Source organism: Equus asinus, chromosome 23 (genome assembly GCF_041296235.1).
Source record: "Equus asinus isolate D_3611 breed Donkey chromosome 23, EquAss-T2T_v2, whole genome shotgun sequence".
NCBI lineage: Eukaryota > Metazoa > Chordata > Mammalia > Perissodactyla > Equidae > Equus > Equus asinus.
Window position 1 is genome coordinate 37,010,545 of NC_091812.1, and position 20,504 is coordinate 37,031,048.

Consider the following 20,504-nt stretch of genomic DNA (forward strand, 5'->3'; position numbering starts at 1 on the left):
ATTGTCTGAGACAGTCTACTGACAGATTCCCTCTGCCTGCTTGTGAAGGCTGTCAGAGAAGAAAGCAATCGTACACAGTGGGACTGACTTCTATAAGTCACATTGGATAAAAAGAAGAAAGGTGAGCCTCCTCACTTGATAGTCACACTTTGGTCCCTGGGGAAGGTAGAATTTTACCACAACATCTGGCGGGCAGAAAATGTCCACAGTTTAAGAAAATGCATTTATGGATCCCTTCCGGGAACAGAAGGTAATTCCAAGTAGCAAAAAAAAGAAAAGTTACACACACACACACACACAAAAAAGTGACACATTTCAAAGCAATGCAATAAGGGGATAAAGAAATCTATACCAGATCAACGAAGGAATATCAGAACCCAGAGGCCATTCAAGACATGATTTTGATGAATTTGTCGTTATATTTAAGCATCAGAAATGTTTTATTTCTGGGAAGGAGAAAACAAAATTGAATAAAGTGAGCGCATCATTGGGAAGTATTTGCTATGAGGACTAGTTTGAATGAAAACACCAGTGTCTCCCTCCAAAATCAATAGATGACTTTTGCCAACCACCCCCCACCACCACCACCAAAAAAGAATTCTTGTCCATGAAAAGAGGCACTCCTGGAAAAACTACTTTAAAAGAGAAAAAACTTGCCAAATAGTACCACCATAGTGTCACATTATGTGACCCATCTAATATTCTCTATTTACCTCTTTTTATGAAAAGGCAAATCTTAAAATGCTTATAGTTTTTCAAATATTATAGGAGATGCATGTTCCATCTTGAGATACACTTGAAATCAGATCCCCAGTCTCACATTCAGTGGGAGCCCCAAGAGGTTATAAGTCCTCTAGGAGCTTATGTTTCACGGTCAGATCTCCTTCTTAGTTTCTGTTGAACTGCTCCCTGCACTCAGTTCTCGCCCCTACCAACCCCTCTGGTCTCTTTATTGGTCACCAATCCATTTAAACGGCCTTTTTTCCTAACTTTCCCAAACCATGGGTTACTTATGGCATGGGGGTATTCAACACTTTATGGAAGGTCTGAAACCATGGTGGGAATTATTAGCCCACACACCCAACGATATAAAATATAATAGCTTATTTTATGCTGATTAGTTAAATGAAAGATGACATAAAATTATGTGTAAATTTTGACTTTGTTAACATTACCTGTGAGATTTTTTTCCCCTCAGGAAACATACAAAGAAAGGAAACACACAAACGTGTTAACAGCAGTTACCTTAAGGTAACAAAATTATCATTCATTTTTTTCTTCCCCTTCTCCCAAATTTTCCACATCTTCTTGGATGCACTTCCCTCTCTACATGTAGAAGTGAGCGGCCTTTTCTTCTGGCCCCCATACCTTTGGCTTTCCTTTTTATATTTATAATGGAACATCATCTCTGCCCCGGCTTATTGAACTGTCTTAAGCCTGTGGCTCTGTACTTTCCCGTCTGCAAAGAAGAGCTGCATTTCAGGTGCTTATCAGAGATGACCTCTAACTCTTTGCTGCTCAATATTTTGCAAAAGTTCAGTGGAAAATGAATAGTATAAATGGAGAATTGCCTGGAGGTTCTTTCTTTTCCTTTATAGAATTATACTTTGGCCAAATGCCAACAATGAGGAATGTTCTGTAAAGCAGTCCTATATGATTCAGTGGCAGTCACTGTGGGGCATTTGAGGAAACTGATCATCAGAGCTCAAAATATTCCCTTTATGAGTACAGGTGAGAAAACTTCTGTTCTTAGTGCCAGAGACACTAATAAACTTCATTTTTAAAAATCATGTAACCAAATGAGATTTTTGTCTCTGCCCTGGTCACTGGGAAGCCCAGAGCCAAATTTTTGTTCCACAGGCACGCATTTTCTATACCCAACTTTGCCTTACTTCTCTTTCCCCTTAGTCCTCAATATATTTTGTATTCTTATTTTTTTAAATTATCTTAAAGTCCTTATGAAACAAGATAGTTATAAGAAAAAGCACTTTGTTAACATTAAAAAGGAAAACAAATTTGAAAAAATGCCCATGAAAGGATGGAAGCTTATGATCACAACTTCCTTTCACTCCTCAGTGGAGAAAACAGCCAGCATCTTCTTTGGCAAAACTACACTGATAAAAGAAAAGAAGAATGCTTCTCCAACCTTCAGTATTTTCTCTAAGAATCCTGGGCTGTTTTCCATAAGAAAGCTGGATCTCTTCAAGAAGTTCTGAGCTAGCAAAATATTTTCATTAAACACATTCAAACAGTTTTTCTCTGCAGTTTGTCCCAGGAAAATATGGGTGCATGAGACTGCCTGATTGCTGTTTTCTATCAGCTTAAGCTCGCATGAATATCTACTTTTTAGGAAAAGAGTGTAATCAGGAAGAATTATGTGAATTTCTGTTCCACATCCCTTCCACTCAGAGCACCGACAGGTTCTAACTCAGCTTAGCTGGGGATAAGGCAGTGTGAGATGGCAGCCATTGCACATACCTCCAGTTGTATGAAGGTCCTTGTGTGGCCATCATAATGCCTTAGTTACGCAGATGTCTCTTGGAACTCAGTATGAAGTATTAAGAGGGAACACCCTTAAGTATTAAGGGTCAGAGGAAAGATATGTGCTTTCATGTTTAAAACATTCTATGCAATATGATCCAGAGCTGGCTTGTTTTCCTCCTAAATTTCTTTCTAGGAAAACTCCCATCCCTTTTTGCTGAAATGGAGCTGTACCTTGTCACAGGGTTGTTCTGGGTAACATCAGTTGTGACTAAGGCCCTTCCCCACCAAAGCAAGCCCTCAGAAGAGGACTGTATTACTGCAGCAGAACAGCTAAGCGGAGCGAGTCCTTCCCACGTGCCTAGAACCCTGCAAAGCTCTCCGCTAATGATTGCATCACTCCTCACCACCAACCTGCAAGGTAGGTCTATCCCCATTTTCGTGTTGAGGCTTAGACCACTGAGTAACTTGTCTGGGGTCACACAGCTACCAGATGACAGAAACAGGATTCAAATTCAGATCTGTCCATCTCCCAATATATGCACTTAAAATGACTTGAATGGGACTCTGCTTGTGCAGAAGAGCAGAAAGTCTAAATTCTCTTGCCAGGGGCCTGCTCACCTCAACAGATCTCAGGACTCCCCAGGTACTTCCTGACAGATGAAGGATCTGTTGGTCCTTCGTGCTCTCAATGAGCCACTAGAGCCAGAACTCAGACACGCTCCTTTGATCCCACAAGATTGTAGCAGCTTCCAACAGAAGGTGGCTCCTTCAGAAAACAAAATTAGGCCAGAAACTTGGTGTTAATGCACTCAATGTCTCAGTTTTTTGCCGGGAAAAATGGGGATAACAAGTGCACCCACTTCTTATGAGAATTCAATACCTTCAGACAAGTAACGCAGGACAGTGCCTGGCATATAAGAAATGCTCAGGAATTGTTAGCTAGTATTGTGAATAATAATGACTTTTATTATTGTTGTGGTTGTTATTATCAGCAGCTCCCACGTAAAAGAGAGGCAGAGGGATCACAGGTATAGATGGGCCCAGGAGTGGAATGACGGAAGGCAGTGGTTCTCCACTCTGCCTGCACATTGAGCTCCCCTAGAGGGAGCATTGAGATTTTGGTCCCTTCCTTCCTAGGAGGGTCACTAAAGTCCTTATGAAAATTAACTTACGGCTAAGCTCTCCCTCCCCTAAAATTTTAAATTCTGAATTTCAACACACTGTCACAGTGAAAACCTCACTGGATACTCCAGGAAAACCACTAACAATCACTTTCTATACATTCTCTCTTTGGAACCAGATGAAATGCTGTAAGAGATCGGTAGGGCAAGAACTATCTGCTTACCCCAGCTGACAAAAGTGAGGTTCAGAAAGAGTTAAGGAGCTTTCCCAAGGACACAGAGCTCATGAGTCACAGAGCCGAGGCCCAACTCCCAGTTTTTGAATCCAAATGCCAGCACAGGTCACATCACATTAAAGTGATGAAACTGGAAAATGTTGCAAAGCCATCCCAGGGTCAAACAAGCCCCTTCTGCAACACCCTTTGAAAATTTATTCTTTCTCTTAAGGTAACCAGAGTCACCCTCTAGACAAGCAGAGAGGATATTAGTTACAATTTGGACAGTATTTTTAATCACCAATAGGGGCCAGAAATCCTTCTAACACACACACACATACTCACACACACTCATACTCACACTCAAACTCCCACCTGTTATTTATTCAGCTGTTTAATAATGGGACATGTCCGGGCAATTTAAACTTTTATCTAGGGGCTGCAAACTTCATATCAGAATTAGCAAACACCAGAGCTTATTATCCCCCATGTTCCTGAACCCAAAGCTCGTTCAGAGTATGTGGAAGAGCAAGAAGTTTGAAGAGGGCCACTCTTTAGAATGTGTTCCTCAGCACAGCAGGACAGCTAAGGTGTCTTTCTGCTCTGAAATCCCATGTTGCTTTGACAAAGGCCATTCTCCCTCATCGAACATGGGCACCTTACCAGTTCTCCTTGGAGAGCGCCCCTGACCTCTGGGAGAGCATGCCAGCTTCCAGTAGAATAGCTCACCTGGGTGCCTCTCAGAACTAGTCTAGATCTGTGAGCTGCATGCAGCTCCGTGAGAATGGCTATGGGCTTCTGGACCTGGAAACCAGTGCTTGCTACCACCAAGGGGAGCATCTCCAAGCTGCATGCATGGGACAGACGTGCCTGCCCTGTGCCCATCCATCAGAGTTTACACCTTAAGAATGGTTCTTGTTCCACATAATCTATATCAATGACCAAGTGCCACAGATCACATTCAGTGGTTAAAATTACACACAGTACAGCTCCACTGTTAACTCCTTTCCATGAAGCAACTTTAATACCAGATAGGTGTCTCTTGCTGTCCAGTCCCAGACTCAATACTGCCAAGTTACACAAGGACTCCAATATGAAGTGTCACATCTATGAGCAGTCTATGCTACATGCTCCAAAGAATGGACTTCATTAAGGATTCAAATATTTTGGGTCTGAGTTCTGATTCTAGTAGGAATTTCAGTAGCTTATAAAAGGTAGAGTCAGTACAGGCTGGGTACAGATTGCCCTCATTAATCCCTTAAGGGTCCTTTAAGTGTGTGCAGGCTGGAGCCTCCCCGTGTGGGCTCCACGGTTGTGGTCCCAAACATTACAGAAAGGTCAACACAGTTGAAGACATTCAACCAAGCCTTAAAATGGTAAAAACAACAAAAGGAAGGCAAAGTTACATGGCAAACAAATAGCAATGTTTTGTGATCACCAATCTTACTGGATATGACAACATGTATATAAAGGCAAAAATTTCATAGACCTCCCCTCCCACATGATACTAGCAACCAAGGTCAAAGGTAACACATGAGAAAACACACGACTGTGGCAGGGAGTTCGGGGTGAGAAGAGGGGGTGATGAGCTCACAGAGATAGATGGGGGCAGGAGGCTCCAGGCATCCATAGTGAGGCCTTTGGAAGGAAAGACACTGGAAATGTCTCAGCAAGAGTAATGTGTGTGACAGCGAAAGTAGAGAAGATGAATTTGGCAGTCTAATTATAAATAAATGTCACAAACCATCACAGTCTCTTATTCAATCCAAATAAATCAAAGATTCCCACCATATCACCAAGAATTAAAAAAGAAAAAAGTTAACAAGGGAATATTTTGGGAGGATAATACAAAGAGCCCTCCAAAACTCTGGATAATCACATGAAAATGCACAGTCGACTCAGAGCTGGGATTGTAAACCCAACAAGCACACTGCCAAGTCTAGAAACAGGACAAGTATTTATAGCTGAGAAAGATTTAAATGGCCAGTAACTCTTCCTTCCAGATTAAGAAAATAAAGATTCTAATGAAACAGCTACTCTGTCTGACAGGGCATCAGACCTGTTAGTAGTAATAAACAAACTGAAGCCAGTTCAGATCAGAGTCAAGAGAAATGGGAAGAGAATTTGACCTGATGATAAACAGTTCGCGTTTTCACCTTCAATTTCCAAATAACCCTTGTTGCAATATCTCCAATAATTTCTCCAGTGAATCTTCCCCTGAAGTGGATTTGATTTGAGGAAATATTATTAGATCTACAAGGTACAGTTCCATTTCTCTTTATATCCTGTGAATTTTCTTCCACAGGCAGAACCTCCTGAGATTTCTTGTGAGAGCCAGGCAGAAGGCAGGGCAGAGATGGGGGGCATGGAATGAAAAAAAGGAAAATAAGCAACTTTACTGGACGTGATTAAAATTTCCTTACAAAGACAGAAAAAGAAATTATAACTACCACCAATTATAAGTACTGCTTTTATTTTTCTTTAAGTTATTAACAAAATTTCTAACCCACTGCTCTCTGCCACAAGATCCTAATCAAAACAACAGAGAGAGATCGGATGTTTTCATTTCTCTCTCCAAGGAATCTTTACTAAGACTCCAGGTTTTACCTGAGGTGAGCCAATTTGGTGTTGTCATGATAACACAAATGCGACTTTGTGCTTTTTGTTTTGTTCTGTCATTTTATTTTTGCCTTGCTCCAAAGAAAGATGCTAGATGGAGGCCAGTTCTAAGCAAAGCCATTTAGGAGAAAAGAATAAGAAACTATGAAAATTTATAGTGTGCCTTTTTAAGGCATGAGACGTAATTCATCAAGAGATCTCACTTAGATTTCATCTAGCCACGTTTAGTATTAATGCTCCTCTTTCTGTCTGTGAGATTTAGAACTCAGACAATGCAGGGATGCTGGCTTAAATTCAATAAGGACTCTGATCTGTGCTTGAGCTCCTCCAGCCTGCTTCAGAGGCATTCTTCTCCTGAGAGTCAGTCCACAGTCTCCTCCTGGGGAGTCATGATGTCATTTTTGTAGAGTACTTTGAACGTTCGCAGAAGAAAGGCAGTGTGCAAATTCAAGACATTCTTCTCACGCTATATAAGACATAGGCATCTTTTTTTGGGTTCACGTTTGGAAAACTGCCCCTCTAGCCAAGAGAGCGCTATGGAGTCACTATAAAAGGAAGGGAAGATCTCCCATGACCTTCGTAGGTTTTCTGTTGAGTGTTTTGAATAGCTTTTGTGCCAGCCAACTCTCTCTCCTTCTTCTCTTTGTTCTTTCTTGGAGTCTCTGGCAAAGGGGAGGAAGAGAGGAACTAAGAATATAAAGACAGAGAACTAAACAATGATCCTTCCTCTTTGCAGTCACTTATTCCCAGAAAGGTGTCTCTCCAGAGTTCACCAAGAGAACCAAAAGAACCTGATTAAAAGATCTGTTCAGATGTTCCAATTCAATTTCACAAACATGGCTGGTCCTACAAGTATTTAAACTATAATTTTTGCCTTCAAGATGCTTACTTCTTGGGGCTGGCCCCGTGGCCGAGTGGTTAAGTTCCCGCGCTCCGCTGCAGGCGGCCCAGTGTTTCGTCGGTTCGAATCCTGGGCGCGGATATGGCACTGCTCGTCAGACCACGCTGAGGCAGCGTCCCACATGCCACAACGAGAGGAACCCACAACGAAGAATACACAACTATGTACCGGGGGGCTTTGGGGAGAAAAAGGAAAAAAAAAAAAAAAAATCTTAAAAAAAAAAAAAAGATGCTTACTTCTTACAGCAGGAAAGGAGTAAGTTTTGACTGCAAAGGATGTTGGTGACACTAGGGTATTATGGTTAAGAAGGTGAAAGGCAAGTACTAGATTTGGTAGAAGTCTCAGGGATGTCTCATTTCCCGAGTCCCTTAGCCCAATCCCAATCCCAATCCCGCCGCCCCTCCACCTCTATCCACACAAGACCTCCGATCTGTGCTTCCAAATGGCCTTCCACTATCTTCTTCCCAAAGCAAATCCAAGTCAATTTAGGAACAAGATCTGATTTGGGTTATTAACCATTATTTGTCCTTCAACTCTAGAAGGAAAGTTGACCCAAAGGGTGAAGCTTTTTATTTTCCTCACATGCAACAGTTGTCCATCCAGAAAAAACAGTCAGACCTAGAAAATTGCTGTGAGTGATAAACACACTTTCTCAGAGAGCTTAGTTTCTCCTGGGATGGGAAAAATAATTCTTCAGATCTCAAACTAGAATTCTAATTTGTACCAGGTGTTAAATCCGTTCCCACCATGGTTTAGCAAAACCACCACAACCTGCATTTTGTTAGCCTATTAGATGATCAGCTGAAATCACTATTCCTTTATGTTCAAAAACATACTTTCTCTCCCACATAACTTATTCAAGGGCTCCTTTGAGATTTCAGTGGAAGACCCAGCTCTTGCTAAAAGTGCTTCTCCAGTTACAACAGAATCCCCTTAACTCTTTGATCAGTCTGTCCATTTATTCCAGACTTCTGACTCTAGGAATCATTAAGTGGTCTTTCCTCTTTTAGATGGCAAACTCTGTCATGCCTCATAATTGAGTGGGCACTCAATAAATGAATGCTATAGTGCTCTGAGGAATAATACACTTCCTATTGGCAGTAAATCCAAGAGAAACTTCCTTAGAAGAAAGGACTGTCAATTACCACTTAACAAGCCTGAATTTTGGCTCCTGTAGAAAAAGCAAACAAAACAATAACAACTCACTCCCCAACAGCAGCCACATGGCTATCTGGTTACTGCCCTCCAGTCACCTGGCACGCAGCTGGTCCCACAGAAGGTGCTCAACAAGTCCTTGTTGGTAGATTGATTTGTAAAAGCATGAGACTGGTGATATGTAAAACATCACTGATAGGGAGACACCAGCTGGGTTCCTAACAGTCTGGCTGTGCAGAGCTCTGACCTCCCATGGTCCTTGGCTCTCTTACAGCTGACCAAATCTAGCTGGGTGTGAGATGCCGGGCCAGGAGCAGGATGCACACAGCAAGGACGAGGAGGCCATTCTGGAATACTGGCAAAAGATTTGCTCTTGTTCTTCAGCAACAGCCACCACATCATCCTGTCCCCCTAAGGGTGAAGTCCATTCAAACTTTACTGCACAGCTTTCCTTCTATACTACGCTGGGCCAGGCCAGAGCTTCAGGCTGGATAGGAAGAGAGTCACAATTAGAAGGCAAATCACCTGGAGAGCTTAAAAATCCTCATGCCCAAGCCCCGTTTCCAGATATTGTTATTGAATTGGTCTAGAGCAGAACTCCAGTGCTGAAATCCTTAAAAGCTCTCCAGGGGATCTTAATGTGCAGGCAGGGTAGAGAAGCACTGCCTCCTATCGTTCCAATCCTGGGCCCACCCACACCTGTCATCTCTTTGCCTCACTTTTACATGGGAGCTGCTGATAATAACAACAACAATAATAATAACTGTCATTATTATTAATAATAGTAGCTAACAATTCCTGAGCATCTATTATATGCCAGGCACTATTCTGCTTTATGTGTATGAATGCACTGAATTTTCATAAGAAGTGTGTGCACTTGTTACCCCATTTTTCCGGTGGAAAAACTGAGGCATAAGAGTTTAAAAATTTGCCTAAAATTTCACATCTAGTAAGTGACAGAGCCAAGCTTTGAACCCAGAAAGACTGGTTCCAGCACCTTCTCTCTTAACCATCAACCTACACTGCCTCTCTGCATTCATTCAATGCATAAAGGCTTTCAGGTACCACATGGGTGCACTCCGGATCCTGTACGAACATAATCACCTTCTCAGATAGTCATATTTCTAAACACACATATCTGATCCCATTGTCCCTCTATCAAAAACCTTTGCTGGCTTACCAGCTGCTCATGGAATAAAAATCCAAACAATACACAAATACCTTCTTCAGTTGTACTCTGGAATTTACTCCCAGCTTAAGCCATTCTACCCTCCAACAATTCTGTATTACTTGCAGCTCTTTCATCTACCATAGAACCCTGAAAGCAAGCTTGAGAACCTAGACTCCCCTCCACACTCCAGATATGGTCGTTATCAGCATTAAAACTCCTCATAAATGTGTCTCTAAAACGATTTAGAGATGCTAAGACAAAACCTTCTCAAAGAGCCAGGTTGAAAGGAAGCACATCCACTTGGAAACCACCCTTCCAGGAGTACAAGCAGCAGTACAACATGAATTTAAACCACACACATAACCAAGTCAGAATCCATTCACTACATCAACTATCCACTTCCACAAAAAGTTTACAAATGGAATTATCATGGTGAAATGGTATATTTCAAAGAACTTACTGCATTACTCATAACTTGCAGATTAAAATTCTTATGTGCTAATAAGCATTTATGCTTAGCTAGCTCAGTAGGGGCCACAAAGCCCCTATTTCCATAGATATTCCCATTGAAAAGAGTGTTTTAAACACTATAGCACTACCTTTTAAAACTTCCTGTAAATTGCATTTATGACAAATGAAAACAATCAAATTCGGGGCCAGGATCATAGGAATTAATCCAAGTTTCTGGAAAGGAAGGTGGAAGTGTTCAAGGACTTCATTCGTGCATTGAAAAACAAGCAAAACAAAATCCAACTCTGTAAAATAAAGGACATTTATGAGTTCACAATGCAGCCAGAATGTGGATATCTTACCTTGGTTGGCTTCAATTTAAATGTGATCTACTTTTGGTTTTCTTTACATCTCCCAAGTCTGTAAATCTACCCACTGCCCTCTGATACTGCATTCACATCTGTCACCAACTGGACAAAACTCAGTTTGTGCTTTCTTTATTTAAATAGAGAACATATTACTATTGGGCCATCCAAGTTCCAAATAATGCCTGCCTACCCTGGTCCAGATAAAATCTCACACATCACAGCATCATCTGACTTCTCATCATTCTAGCCCAGGATGTCTCACCCATGGCAACACTGCCATTTTGGACCAGACATTCTTTGTTGGGGCAGGCTGCCCTGTGTACTGTGGTATGGTCAGCAGCAGCCCTGGGCTCTACCCCCTAAATGCCAGTAGTACCTCTCCCCAAGGCTTGACAACTAAAAGTGTCTTGAGACATTGCCAAATGTTCACTGGGGGGCAAAACTGCTCCCAGTTGAGAACCACTGCTCTACCCTCAGACTCAACCCATTTTGGAGTTTCACTCTAGCCATAAACTCTTTACCACGTTTGGCCAAATTTTTACTTTCTGAACTTGCTCAAAGGCAGTCTGCCAAATAGTCTTTGGCCTTGGGATTTCAAAAAATGTGTTCCCATTAGATTGTAACCCTCAATAGGGGTTCATTTGTAATAAGTCCACATTGAGCATTTGATTTGGGGTTGAGGCGGAGGTGGGGAGTTGACTTGGCCAAGACGCACAAGAAAGGAGTTAAGGCAGTCCTTACTAACACCTGCATTCCCCTTCTGAACACCCTCCAGGAGCGGTTGGGCATGTTATTTCCACTGAAAGGCCACATGTGGAGTTTTGCCCGATGCTTTACAGTAAGCACACTACATCCCTCAAGAGGGCACCTCTATCACTTAGCTACTTGTTAGTAACTCAATCCAGTTGGCTTAAGCAACAAAGGGAATTTATTGGTTCAGGTAAGTGAGAAGTCCTACAGAATGGCAGCTTTCAGGAGAAGCTGACCTGGGCTCAGGTTGGAGGTCAAGTTTAGGTGCCGTTGTTCTGATTCTCTCAGTCTCTTCTTCATGAGTCAGCTTCCTTCATGGTGGCACAGTGGCTACAGCAGTTCTGGCCTAAAGTCCATACAGCACATTGCCTTTCCAACCAAGCAAAAGTCCTGAGCTTCACTATAACTGGATGGACTTGAGTAATGTACTTGGGTTGAAGCATCTAACCAGTGTGGCCAGGAGAAGGCCATAGGCTGACTGGTTGAGGCCCTGGAATCAACCACACTGGCTGAACGGGGAAGTTATGCTGATGGGAATAGAACAGTGGTTCTCAAAGTGTGCTCCCTGACCAGTGGCATCAACTGTCACCCGGGAACCTGTTAGAAATGTAGATTCTCGGGCCTCACCCCAGACCTGCTGAATCAGAAACTCCAAGGTGGGGCCTAACAGTCTTTTTTTTTTTTTTTAAGTTTTTTTTTATTTTTCCTTTTTCTCCTCAAAGCCCCCTGGTACATAGTTGTGTATTTTTTTTAGTTGTGGGTCCTTCCAGTTGTAGCATGTGGGATGCCACCCCAGCACGGCTTGATGAGCAGTGCCATGTCCATGCTCAGGACTCGAACCGGTGAAACCCTGGGCCACCACAGCAGAGTGCACGAATTTAATCACTCAGCCACACGGCCGTTTTAACAAGCTCTCCAGGGGATTTGATGGAAGCTAAAGTTTGTGACCCACTGGTTTAGACCATCAGGCCCTATCCATGGAGCCTGGAGTGGGGTGAACCCATTCATTTCACTGGGCTGTCACACAATTAGAAAATGATGCCATGGAGGCCCAGAAGTTACCATCAAAATAATTTAGAAGGGGACAGTTCATCCCACTTCTTACTTCCTATGGCGAGGCTATGGGGGAGAAAACACAGTAATCAATAACCAAACTAGCAAATTGGTTGGAAGATTACTTCTGCTGCCCATATGTATTCGTTTTCAGGGCTTGAAGGAAAGGAAATGCTCAACATTAACCTTAGCATTTTCTATGGGCCCCAACGCACTCTCTCTGGAGAAAGCGGACAAATAAATGTAAACCTATTTGAGAAAAGTAAAGCAACTTGGCAGTTAAAACTGCACTGAAGAAGACATTCTCTAAGAAAGTTTCTTAATCATGAGTAATTAATCCTAAGAATCACCTGGAAGGAGGTTACACCTAGAGCTTCTCGGGCTCCACACCAGGCCCCCTGAATCAGGACGCCCAGAGAAGGGACCTGGGGATCTGCACTTTCTGCAGACATTGCCAGGGCTCCGTACAGATTGTGCACATTTGGGAAATGCTGTTCTAAGAGAAATATCCAAAGGACTTGGGAGAAAAGTCCATCCCCAGTCTCCTAACTGTTCCTCCTCTAGTCTTGTTACACCTGCTTCCCAAGGAAGTTGCCCTTCAAACCACCTCATACCAGAGGGAATTTTCTAAAACATGCTGAACATCAGGCCTTTAATTAAAACCTATTACAGTAGCAGTTTCCTCCAGGGAAGAAGACAAGCGGACATGCTCACAGGGCAGCACCCAGATCCATGTATGTTACTGTCAATTCTCTAACCCTTGGAGGTGGTGGTGGGCTCGTGGATGCTTTTTTTTAACTTGCAGAAATAAATTAACAAATAAGTAAATAAATTGTAAAAAGCCATAACTGGACCAGTTAATACAATTCTGTGACCTGAGGATCTAATTAAACACGTTTTTAAAAGGAAAGAAATAGAACATGTTAACAGTATCTCTGGGTGTTGAAAGTATGCTTGTTAAAAATTATTTTATCTTACTCTGTATTTTATCATACTCCATTTACTCCATAGTGAATTGCATAACTTAACAAAATTCTTAAAAATTTTTTAAAAAAATTCACCACAAGTCCTTGCCATGGCCTAGAGGATGACATCCAAGGAGTTAGCAGGATGTACCAATGGCCACCTAATCCAGTCCTCGCCTTTCTGCCCACCGATAGCTCACTTGACCCCACCCTTGAACCATCCTTGCATTTGCTTGGATACTGGATGCTCTTTTGCCATGGTTCCTTCTGCTCACCACGGTCTTCCTTCCCGAGTATCACCAGGGTATCAGTCAGGTTAATGCGAGGTCCTCCTAAGGTAACAAAAGCTCAGTAGATGAAGACAACAAAGGTTTATTTCTTACTCCATGTTAAGGCTCAGCAATTTTTTCTCTAAAGACCCAGATGGTAAATATTTCAGGCTTTGTGAGCAACATACGGTGTCTGTTGCATATTCTTCATCTTTGTGTGCGTGTGTGTAACCCTTTAAAAAATGTAAACTCATATCATAGGCCATATAAAAACAGGCTCCTGGGGGCCGGCCCCGTGGCCGAGTGGTTAAGTTCGCACACTCTGCTGCAGGCAGCCCAGTGTTTCGTTGGTTCGAATCCTGGGCGCAGACATGGCACTGCTCATCAAGCCACACTGAGGCAGCGTCCCACATGTCACAACTAGAAGGACCCACAAGGAAGAATATACAACTGTGTACCGGGGGGCTTTGGGGAGAAAAAGGAAAAAAATAAAATCTTCAAAAAAAAACCAAACAAAACAGGCTCCTGGCCATTTGCGGACCTCTACGCTATGTGACCACTGCCAGAGACAGGTAGACAGCAAAGAACTACTCAATCCAGTCACTCAGAAACCGGGCTGATGCAGCAGCTACCTCTTAAACATTTCTTGTCATCATGCAGACAAAAAGAGAGGGCCTCATGCAAGTAATTGAACACTCCAGGCCGGAAGTAGCATCCTGTAACTTCTGCTCACAAATAATTGACAAAATTTCTCTTTCAGCCCCACTCAACCGTAAAGGAGCAGGAAGTGCAATCCTACCATGTGTCCAAGAGTAAGGAGAATTGGGACTGCTTGGTAAAAATGATGACTCTCTTCAGCTCAGAGAGAACTGCTCTGGAAAGCCTTGTCTGATACCCTCGTCCCCCAGCCAGATTAGCCACTCTTTCCCTGAAATCCTGTACCACCTCTATAGCATCATCTTGAGCATCCTTTGTGCTGTGCCTAGGGTACTATAATTGCTACTTCTCTGCCTTCTCCACCAGATCCTGACCTTTCCCAGGAAGCATCCCCATACGTCCACTGCCTAGCACAGGGCCTGCTACCCAGGGATGCTCAACGTGCGTTGCTCAACAAATAAATGGATGTGGTGGATTGTGGGAGTGGATGGGACTGCCCATGCATTTACCTGAAGGCTTCTGAATCTAGCAGTGTCAACCTTTCTGAGACCCGTTAGTTCAGCCATGCCAGTCTCCACTCATAATAAATCTATATTTTTAATTATTCTGTTACTTTCCATATTAATCAAATTCATTCCTCCTTATAACCCTTTTCTTCTAATAATCAACACTCTGCAGAGAGCTGGTCCTTGAGGCCACAGAGCACTTTGATACTATGTGGATTGGTTTTGTTTTCAGTTTACAGGTCAGAAGGCAGGCACAGAGAGGCACATTGATTTTCCCAAGTTACACAGCCAATCAGAAGTAGAGCAAAAGTTATGCTTCCTTTTGATTCAACAAAAAAGCTATAGGATTGAAGATAAAGCCACAGCTAAGTTCATTAACAGTTTATTATACCCATGGAGAGATAGAAAGCACAATACATGTTTGTCAACAATGTCTATTATACCATATCTGTTTATCTTGTAGGATACATTTATCTGAGTAAAATACTAAAAACAAGCCACATGACTGTTTATTAATGTTGTCCCTCTTCATATTGATTCCACTAATCCCCTGTGCCACCTTTCCTCTTCTGTAAAAAGACACAACGCATGACCAGGTGGCCTTTCCCAGCCCCGAGAACACTGAAGGTGCCGTGCACCTGTTTTACCCTTACACTGTAACACCTGTTGGGTGAACACCACCTCGATGCCACCTTCACTACTAAACGCATGAAACAAATTTCAGTTCAGTTTCACACGCCACATGTGTGTGGCTGCTGCAGTTTGCATAACACGCGTAACCACAGGGTGGGCAAAACAGCATTCAAAATGAGCTGTTGTTCAAGACTCCACCAGTTCAGAGAGCTAAGCCCCTTCATGTTTATCAGTCACAATCTGGATATTCTCTGGCCCCACCTAAGTAAATCCTGACCTAGAATTTTCCTCTCCTCTCTGTCTCCTGGATACAGTAATTCCCAATAAACGTCCCATCCCACGGCTGGCCTTGATGAATGCCCAGGAGAACCAAGACAAGGAGAACACAGCCAGGCAGTGACTACTACTACTTATATCACCGATGGCGTAGCGCCAGAGCACAGTCTTAATGAAATTGGCAGTTTGGGTCTTTCAAGACAAAAACAACTTTTAAAATATATTTATAAACCCTTTATCTAAGAAGGTGAAATAGCTCAGTCTGCCATCTGACTCTTGTTAGATGCTTAACAGCCCTCAGCAGATGATGCACTGCAACCAGAGGCAAGTGTGCAAGAAAACTGAAGTACTCAAAAAGCAAATTATAGGCTCACATACTGCCAGGGACAAAACAAGAATCAATCTTTTCTAGGAGTCTTGCTTTTGCTTCCTTTCTTCTTTTCTTAAGCCATGTAAGTGAATGTTACAAAGTATATCAAGAAGAATAAACCTACGGGGCCGCCCCTCCCAAACAAGAAAAGGTTAAGCTTTTAATTACAAGCCCTCAAACTATCATTTTGTGCAATTAGCAATTAGCTATAATCGTTGATGAGAGAATGCAGAGCTGCGGTAGCAATTTCCCTCCTCCTCATCCCAGACTGGGTTATTTTAGTCCCGTTCTATTATAGAGGACAAGCCACAACCGCGCGCACTCTCACACACATACACACATTCACTTAAAGGCACATTTAATGTTTAGCCAAATGGCATCTCAGCGTACGACTGAGACAGGCATCCCGAACCCCACATCAGAGCAGCCCAAACGTTTAGATCCCCTCCTCTTCATCACTTTCAGGTGGAGAGAGGAGGCCCGAGGAAGACGCTACCTACCAGCCTCTCTCTGGGGCGCAGGGGAGGGTGGTAGAGAGATGCTTGTTGCCCCTGGAAGCGGCCAGTCCCCCCGGGCTGCAAGCCCCGTTAGTGGGAAGGCGGTAGCAACAGCAGCAATAGTTGCATCAGCGTTAACTGCTGCTGCCGCCGCTGCTGCGTTTACTGGTGCCGGCTGCCCGAAGGTACAGTAATGACTGTAGGGAGCGCACAGCTGCTGCGGCGGCAGGTTCCCTGGATCAGGAAATTAGGGCAAACACCGGGGATTGGAGGCGAGGGCGGCGCGCGAGCCAACCAGCGGCCGCCCCGGGCCCCCGTGAGCCTCGGGCGGACGCGCGGAGCAGCGGGGCCCCAGGAGCAGTCCGGGTGGCAGCAGCGGCCACGGCCACGGCCACTCACACACGCACGCTCACACTCGCACACACACTCACACACCCCCGGCGCAGACACCTGGCAGCCCCGAGCTTATAAGAGGAGCGTGCGGAGGGAAAGGAGGGCTGAAGCCGCCGCTCCCCCCTCCCCGCTGACCACTCCCCCTCCTGCCCCCTCCTCGCTCCTTACCCCGCGCTCCAGCAGCCGCCAGTGTGGGTGCTCCGCGGCCGGCTCCTCTCTCTGTCTTCTCCTCTGCTCTCGGCTCCCCACCCCCTCTCCCTCCCCTCCCCTCCTCTTCCCTCCTCTCCTCTGCAGCGCCTGCATTATTTTCTGCCCGCAGGCTCGGTTTGCACTGCTGCTGCAGCCCGGGGAGGTGGGTGGGTGGGTGGGTTGGCTGGTGGGGAGGAGATTGTGCAAGTTGTAGGGGAGGGGGGGCCCTCTTCTTCCCCGCTCCCTTTCCCCCCTTCTAACTCCTTCCCCTCCTCCTTCCCCTCCCCCTCCTCCCTCCCTGCCCCCACCTCCTTCCTCCTTTCCGAAGGGCTGGTAACTTGTTGTGCGGAGCGAGCGGCGGCGGCGGCGGCGGCACCATCCAGGCGGGCACCATGGGCACGTCCGCGCGCTGGGCGCTCTGGCTGCTGCTCGCGCTGTGCTGGGCGCCCCGGGAAATCGGCGCCACCGGAGCAGGTGAGTGACGACGCGCCCCTCCGCGGGCTGCCCTGACCCAGCCGGGGTACTAGGGTCCCCGTGGCGCGGGGATCCGCTTGCCCACCCCCCTCCTAGGAGGCGCCTCTTCGCTCTCCCCGCCGCCTTTCCCTCCCCACCCTGGTGGCGCCTCTGAGCTGACTGTCAGCGCCGCGACTACAGGGAGCCGGGCTTGGGGGACAGCGAGGTTTGGGGTGTCCTAAAGCTTTGCCTGAACTAGTCTTCATCCCCTTACACTCCCTCCTTCAAAGCCACTGCTTTGCCTCGTTTTTCACCTCGCTTGGCAGGGGCTGGGGAGCGTGGGCTTCTGAGCCATTGAACAATGGTTCTGTCTCTTCTGCCAGGCGGAGTGTTAGGAAGGAGGCAGAGGGCCGGGCCGGGCCGAGACGTGCGCGGCAGCCCCGGGAGCGCTGCTCAGACTTCAGGGAGGGTGGGCGCCTCCGGGGACGCGGAGCGCGGGCCGGGGCAGGGAGGCCCCCGCGGCGTTCAGCCGGCGCGCGTTCGGTGGGCGGCAGCCGGTAGGCTCGGCGGGGCCGCGAGAAGTGCGCAGCCTGTGCACCCGGACTGCGACTCGCCGGGCGCCGAGCCGTCGTTCTGGAGTGCGGGTCAGAGGACGAGTGAGGTTGGAAATAAGACTCCCCTCTAGGTGTTCCTCCCGTCTCTTTCCATCCCTCGGGCTGCGTTGGTAAACCTCTCGGGTTTACAACCCAAGCCGGTCTCCCTCTAGCTGAACGGGGGAGGGGAGTGGAACGAAGACTTAATCGGGCGAGTTTGCTCAGCCTCATTCCCGGTGAGATTTCCTCGAGAGAAACTGAGTCCTAATCTAGTGACTGTAATTAGCCTTCATTCTAAACAATAGATCAAAGGGAGCAGCACGATTGCCGGGAGAGCTGGTGTGTGGCTGTGGCTTGTTAGGAGGGCAGTGGTGAATACTGTCCAGTCCCCAGGGTCTGCCGCACTGGGCCTGGGAGCCTTGTCCTCAGCCACTCTCCCGCTTGGGGCCACACAACTTTCCTGGGCAGGCGACAAGAAGCCCTTCTAAGAGGATTCGGCCAGAGTCCTGGCGGGTCTCTGAAGTGATCTTGACATGACACCAAGCGACTTGCTCGTCAGCTCTAGGGAAGTGGGACAGAAAGCCGCCCCTGTCTTAAATACCTATTCCAGAGTCCCTAGCTCCTGGTGGCTCAGGAGGCCCGCCTGCCTGCAGTCACGTGTCTCCCGAAGTGAGAGCGAACTTTAAAGCGTGTGGTCAGACAGCCTCTCGAGCAACACTTGGGGGTCTTCGGCCTCCGGTGCCTCCTGCCCTTTGGTTCCTACTGTCCCGAGCGTGTGAAGCGGGGCCGGGCTTTTCTGCCCTCTGCGATTGGCTGGCCGCCCGAGCACGTTTAGGTTGGTCACGTGTCTCCGCGGACTCGCAATTGAGCAGCCTGAGAAGCGTTATCTTTACGCGAACGTAAAAGACCGGACCGGGCTCCAACCGACTGTTCTTTCCAATGCTTTTCCCCGGCCTGGACTCCTTGAAAAATACGTGTGTGTCGTGAAGATGGCCTCTGATGTGTAACAAACCTAGGAGCTAAGCCTTGCCTACAAGAGTTTTCAGACTGGAACATTAATCATTAATGGATGAGCAATACTAACTTATTAAACGATTTCTCAGAATAGTACCATGACTTGCATTATACTGTTCATAACATTTCAGAAGACTAAGCTATACCAGAAACTACTGTAACTGTCCAGGAAGGTGGGAGAAAAGATTCCTTTTTGCTGCATGTTCTTTTCATATTCTTTTAATTTAACGTATAATAACTTCCCCCTGGAGGTTAACTTTATCCTATAGAATGCTAGGAATGCACCTAAACTGTTGAAATGAGTTCGTTGTAGCCATATGTTCACCTTGCATGAGGTAGCGAGGATCCCTTGGGCACCCCTAGGTCACATATGAAATACGTGACATGCCATGAACAGTGGAAAGTAGAAGACGGTGCAAGACTTAAATTCTTCCAAGGAAAGGAGGCACATCCTTCTAAAGTGGAGGGAATTTGGGGTTGGCTGAGGCAGGTGTTGACCCTAAGCCAACCCAGACTGGCTCCTGTCCGAAGTTCAAAGCTCCAGGGCATGTGGGCTGACTTTCTGGCCCTGATCATCTAGACTTACCCTGTCTCCCCACCCGCCAACCCCTCCCCCATACACACTCATGGTGCTGGTCTGAGACACTCTAGGCCAGGGCAGGCATGCTCCTAAGACTCTGGCAAGGAACTTAAGTCATGCTAACCAGAGAAGTTAAAATTCAATAGTGTAGTTTCCTCCAGGCTAGTAATCAAGATTAGGATCTGGGGTACCTTATATTTGTTAAGGCCAGAGCCTAAAAGAAGCAAGGTTTGATGAGAGCTATTCAGATATGGCTAGCAGCTAGCAAAAGACTAGACAGAAACTTCTCTCATTGTGGGGAGTGGGTTGGTGAGGGTGGCAGTACGAACAGACCAGGAGGCATAGGAGACCACAGGACAAGGGAAAATAAACCCAGCTCATCCAGTCAGCACAGAGGGAAGGTGTGACAATGATGGTAATCCTCATCTAGGCCACAGAGTGAGCCTGTGAAGAGGGACTCTTTAAAGGAGGGTCACCAGGCAAGCCCTCGTTGGCAGTGACAGCTTCTTGAAGTCTGGAGCAGCTTTGCTCCCGAAATCACCCCACTGGCATTTGGCTATGTGTCCTGTATCATTTTCTTTTTCTCTTCTCTTATTGTTTGAGTTCCCTGATACCTAAAACGTGTATAAAGGCCAAGTTCAGTAAGGCTGCCAAATGTTAAGACTTCGGTAGGACAAACGCCATGTTTTAATTATGACAGCCTCTACACTCAAAAGAAGTGAAGACCTGATGGAAGTGTTTCTGCCTTTTATAAAAGTGGATAACCATCAATTTGATTCCACTTGTGTCGTTTTGTCGTTTTGTTACACTTCCAGAAGAGGT

At 45.7% G+C, this 20,504-nt stretch overlaps 1 protein-coding gene and 1 long non-coding RNA gene across 9 annotated transcripts in view; one reads left to right on the top strand and one right to left on the bottom strand.

Moving 5' to 3' along the window:
- Positions 1 to 17,105, bottom strand: part of LOC139041760 (uncharacterized) — a 72,637-nt gene extending 55,532 nt beyond the window's left edge. The window contains exons 1-2 of one of the 5 annotated variants that reach the window (XR_011497607.1): positions 17,022 to 17,099; positions 3,103 to 3,250 (exon numbers count right to left, since the gene is read on the bottom strand). This is a non-coding gene — a long non-coding RNA (uncharacterized lncRNA). Of the gene's footprint in view, positions 1 to 3,102; positions 3,251 to 16,463; positions 16,858 to 17,021 lie in introns of those variants that run through there. The other 4 variants (XR_011497604.1, XR_011497608.1, XR_011497605.1 and 1 more) reach the window with 4 other exon arrangements.
- Positions 17,106 to 17,381: 276 nt separating this feature from the next.
- Positions 17,382 to 20,504, top strand: part of VLDLR (very low density lipoprotein receptor) — a 29,038-nt gene continuing 25,915 nt past the window's right edge. For all 4 annotated transcript variants that reach the window (XM_044756611.2, XM_014846751.3, XM_070496093.1 and 1 more), the window contains exon 1: positions 17,382 to 17,516. In XM_044756611.2, the coding sequence (XP_044612546.1) occupies positions 17,435 to 17,516 (82 nt within the window). In that variant the 5' untranslated portion in view covers positions 17,382 to 17,434. The remainder of the gene's footprint in view (positions 17,517 to 20,504) is intronic.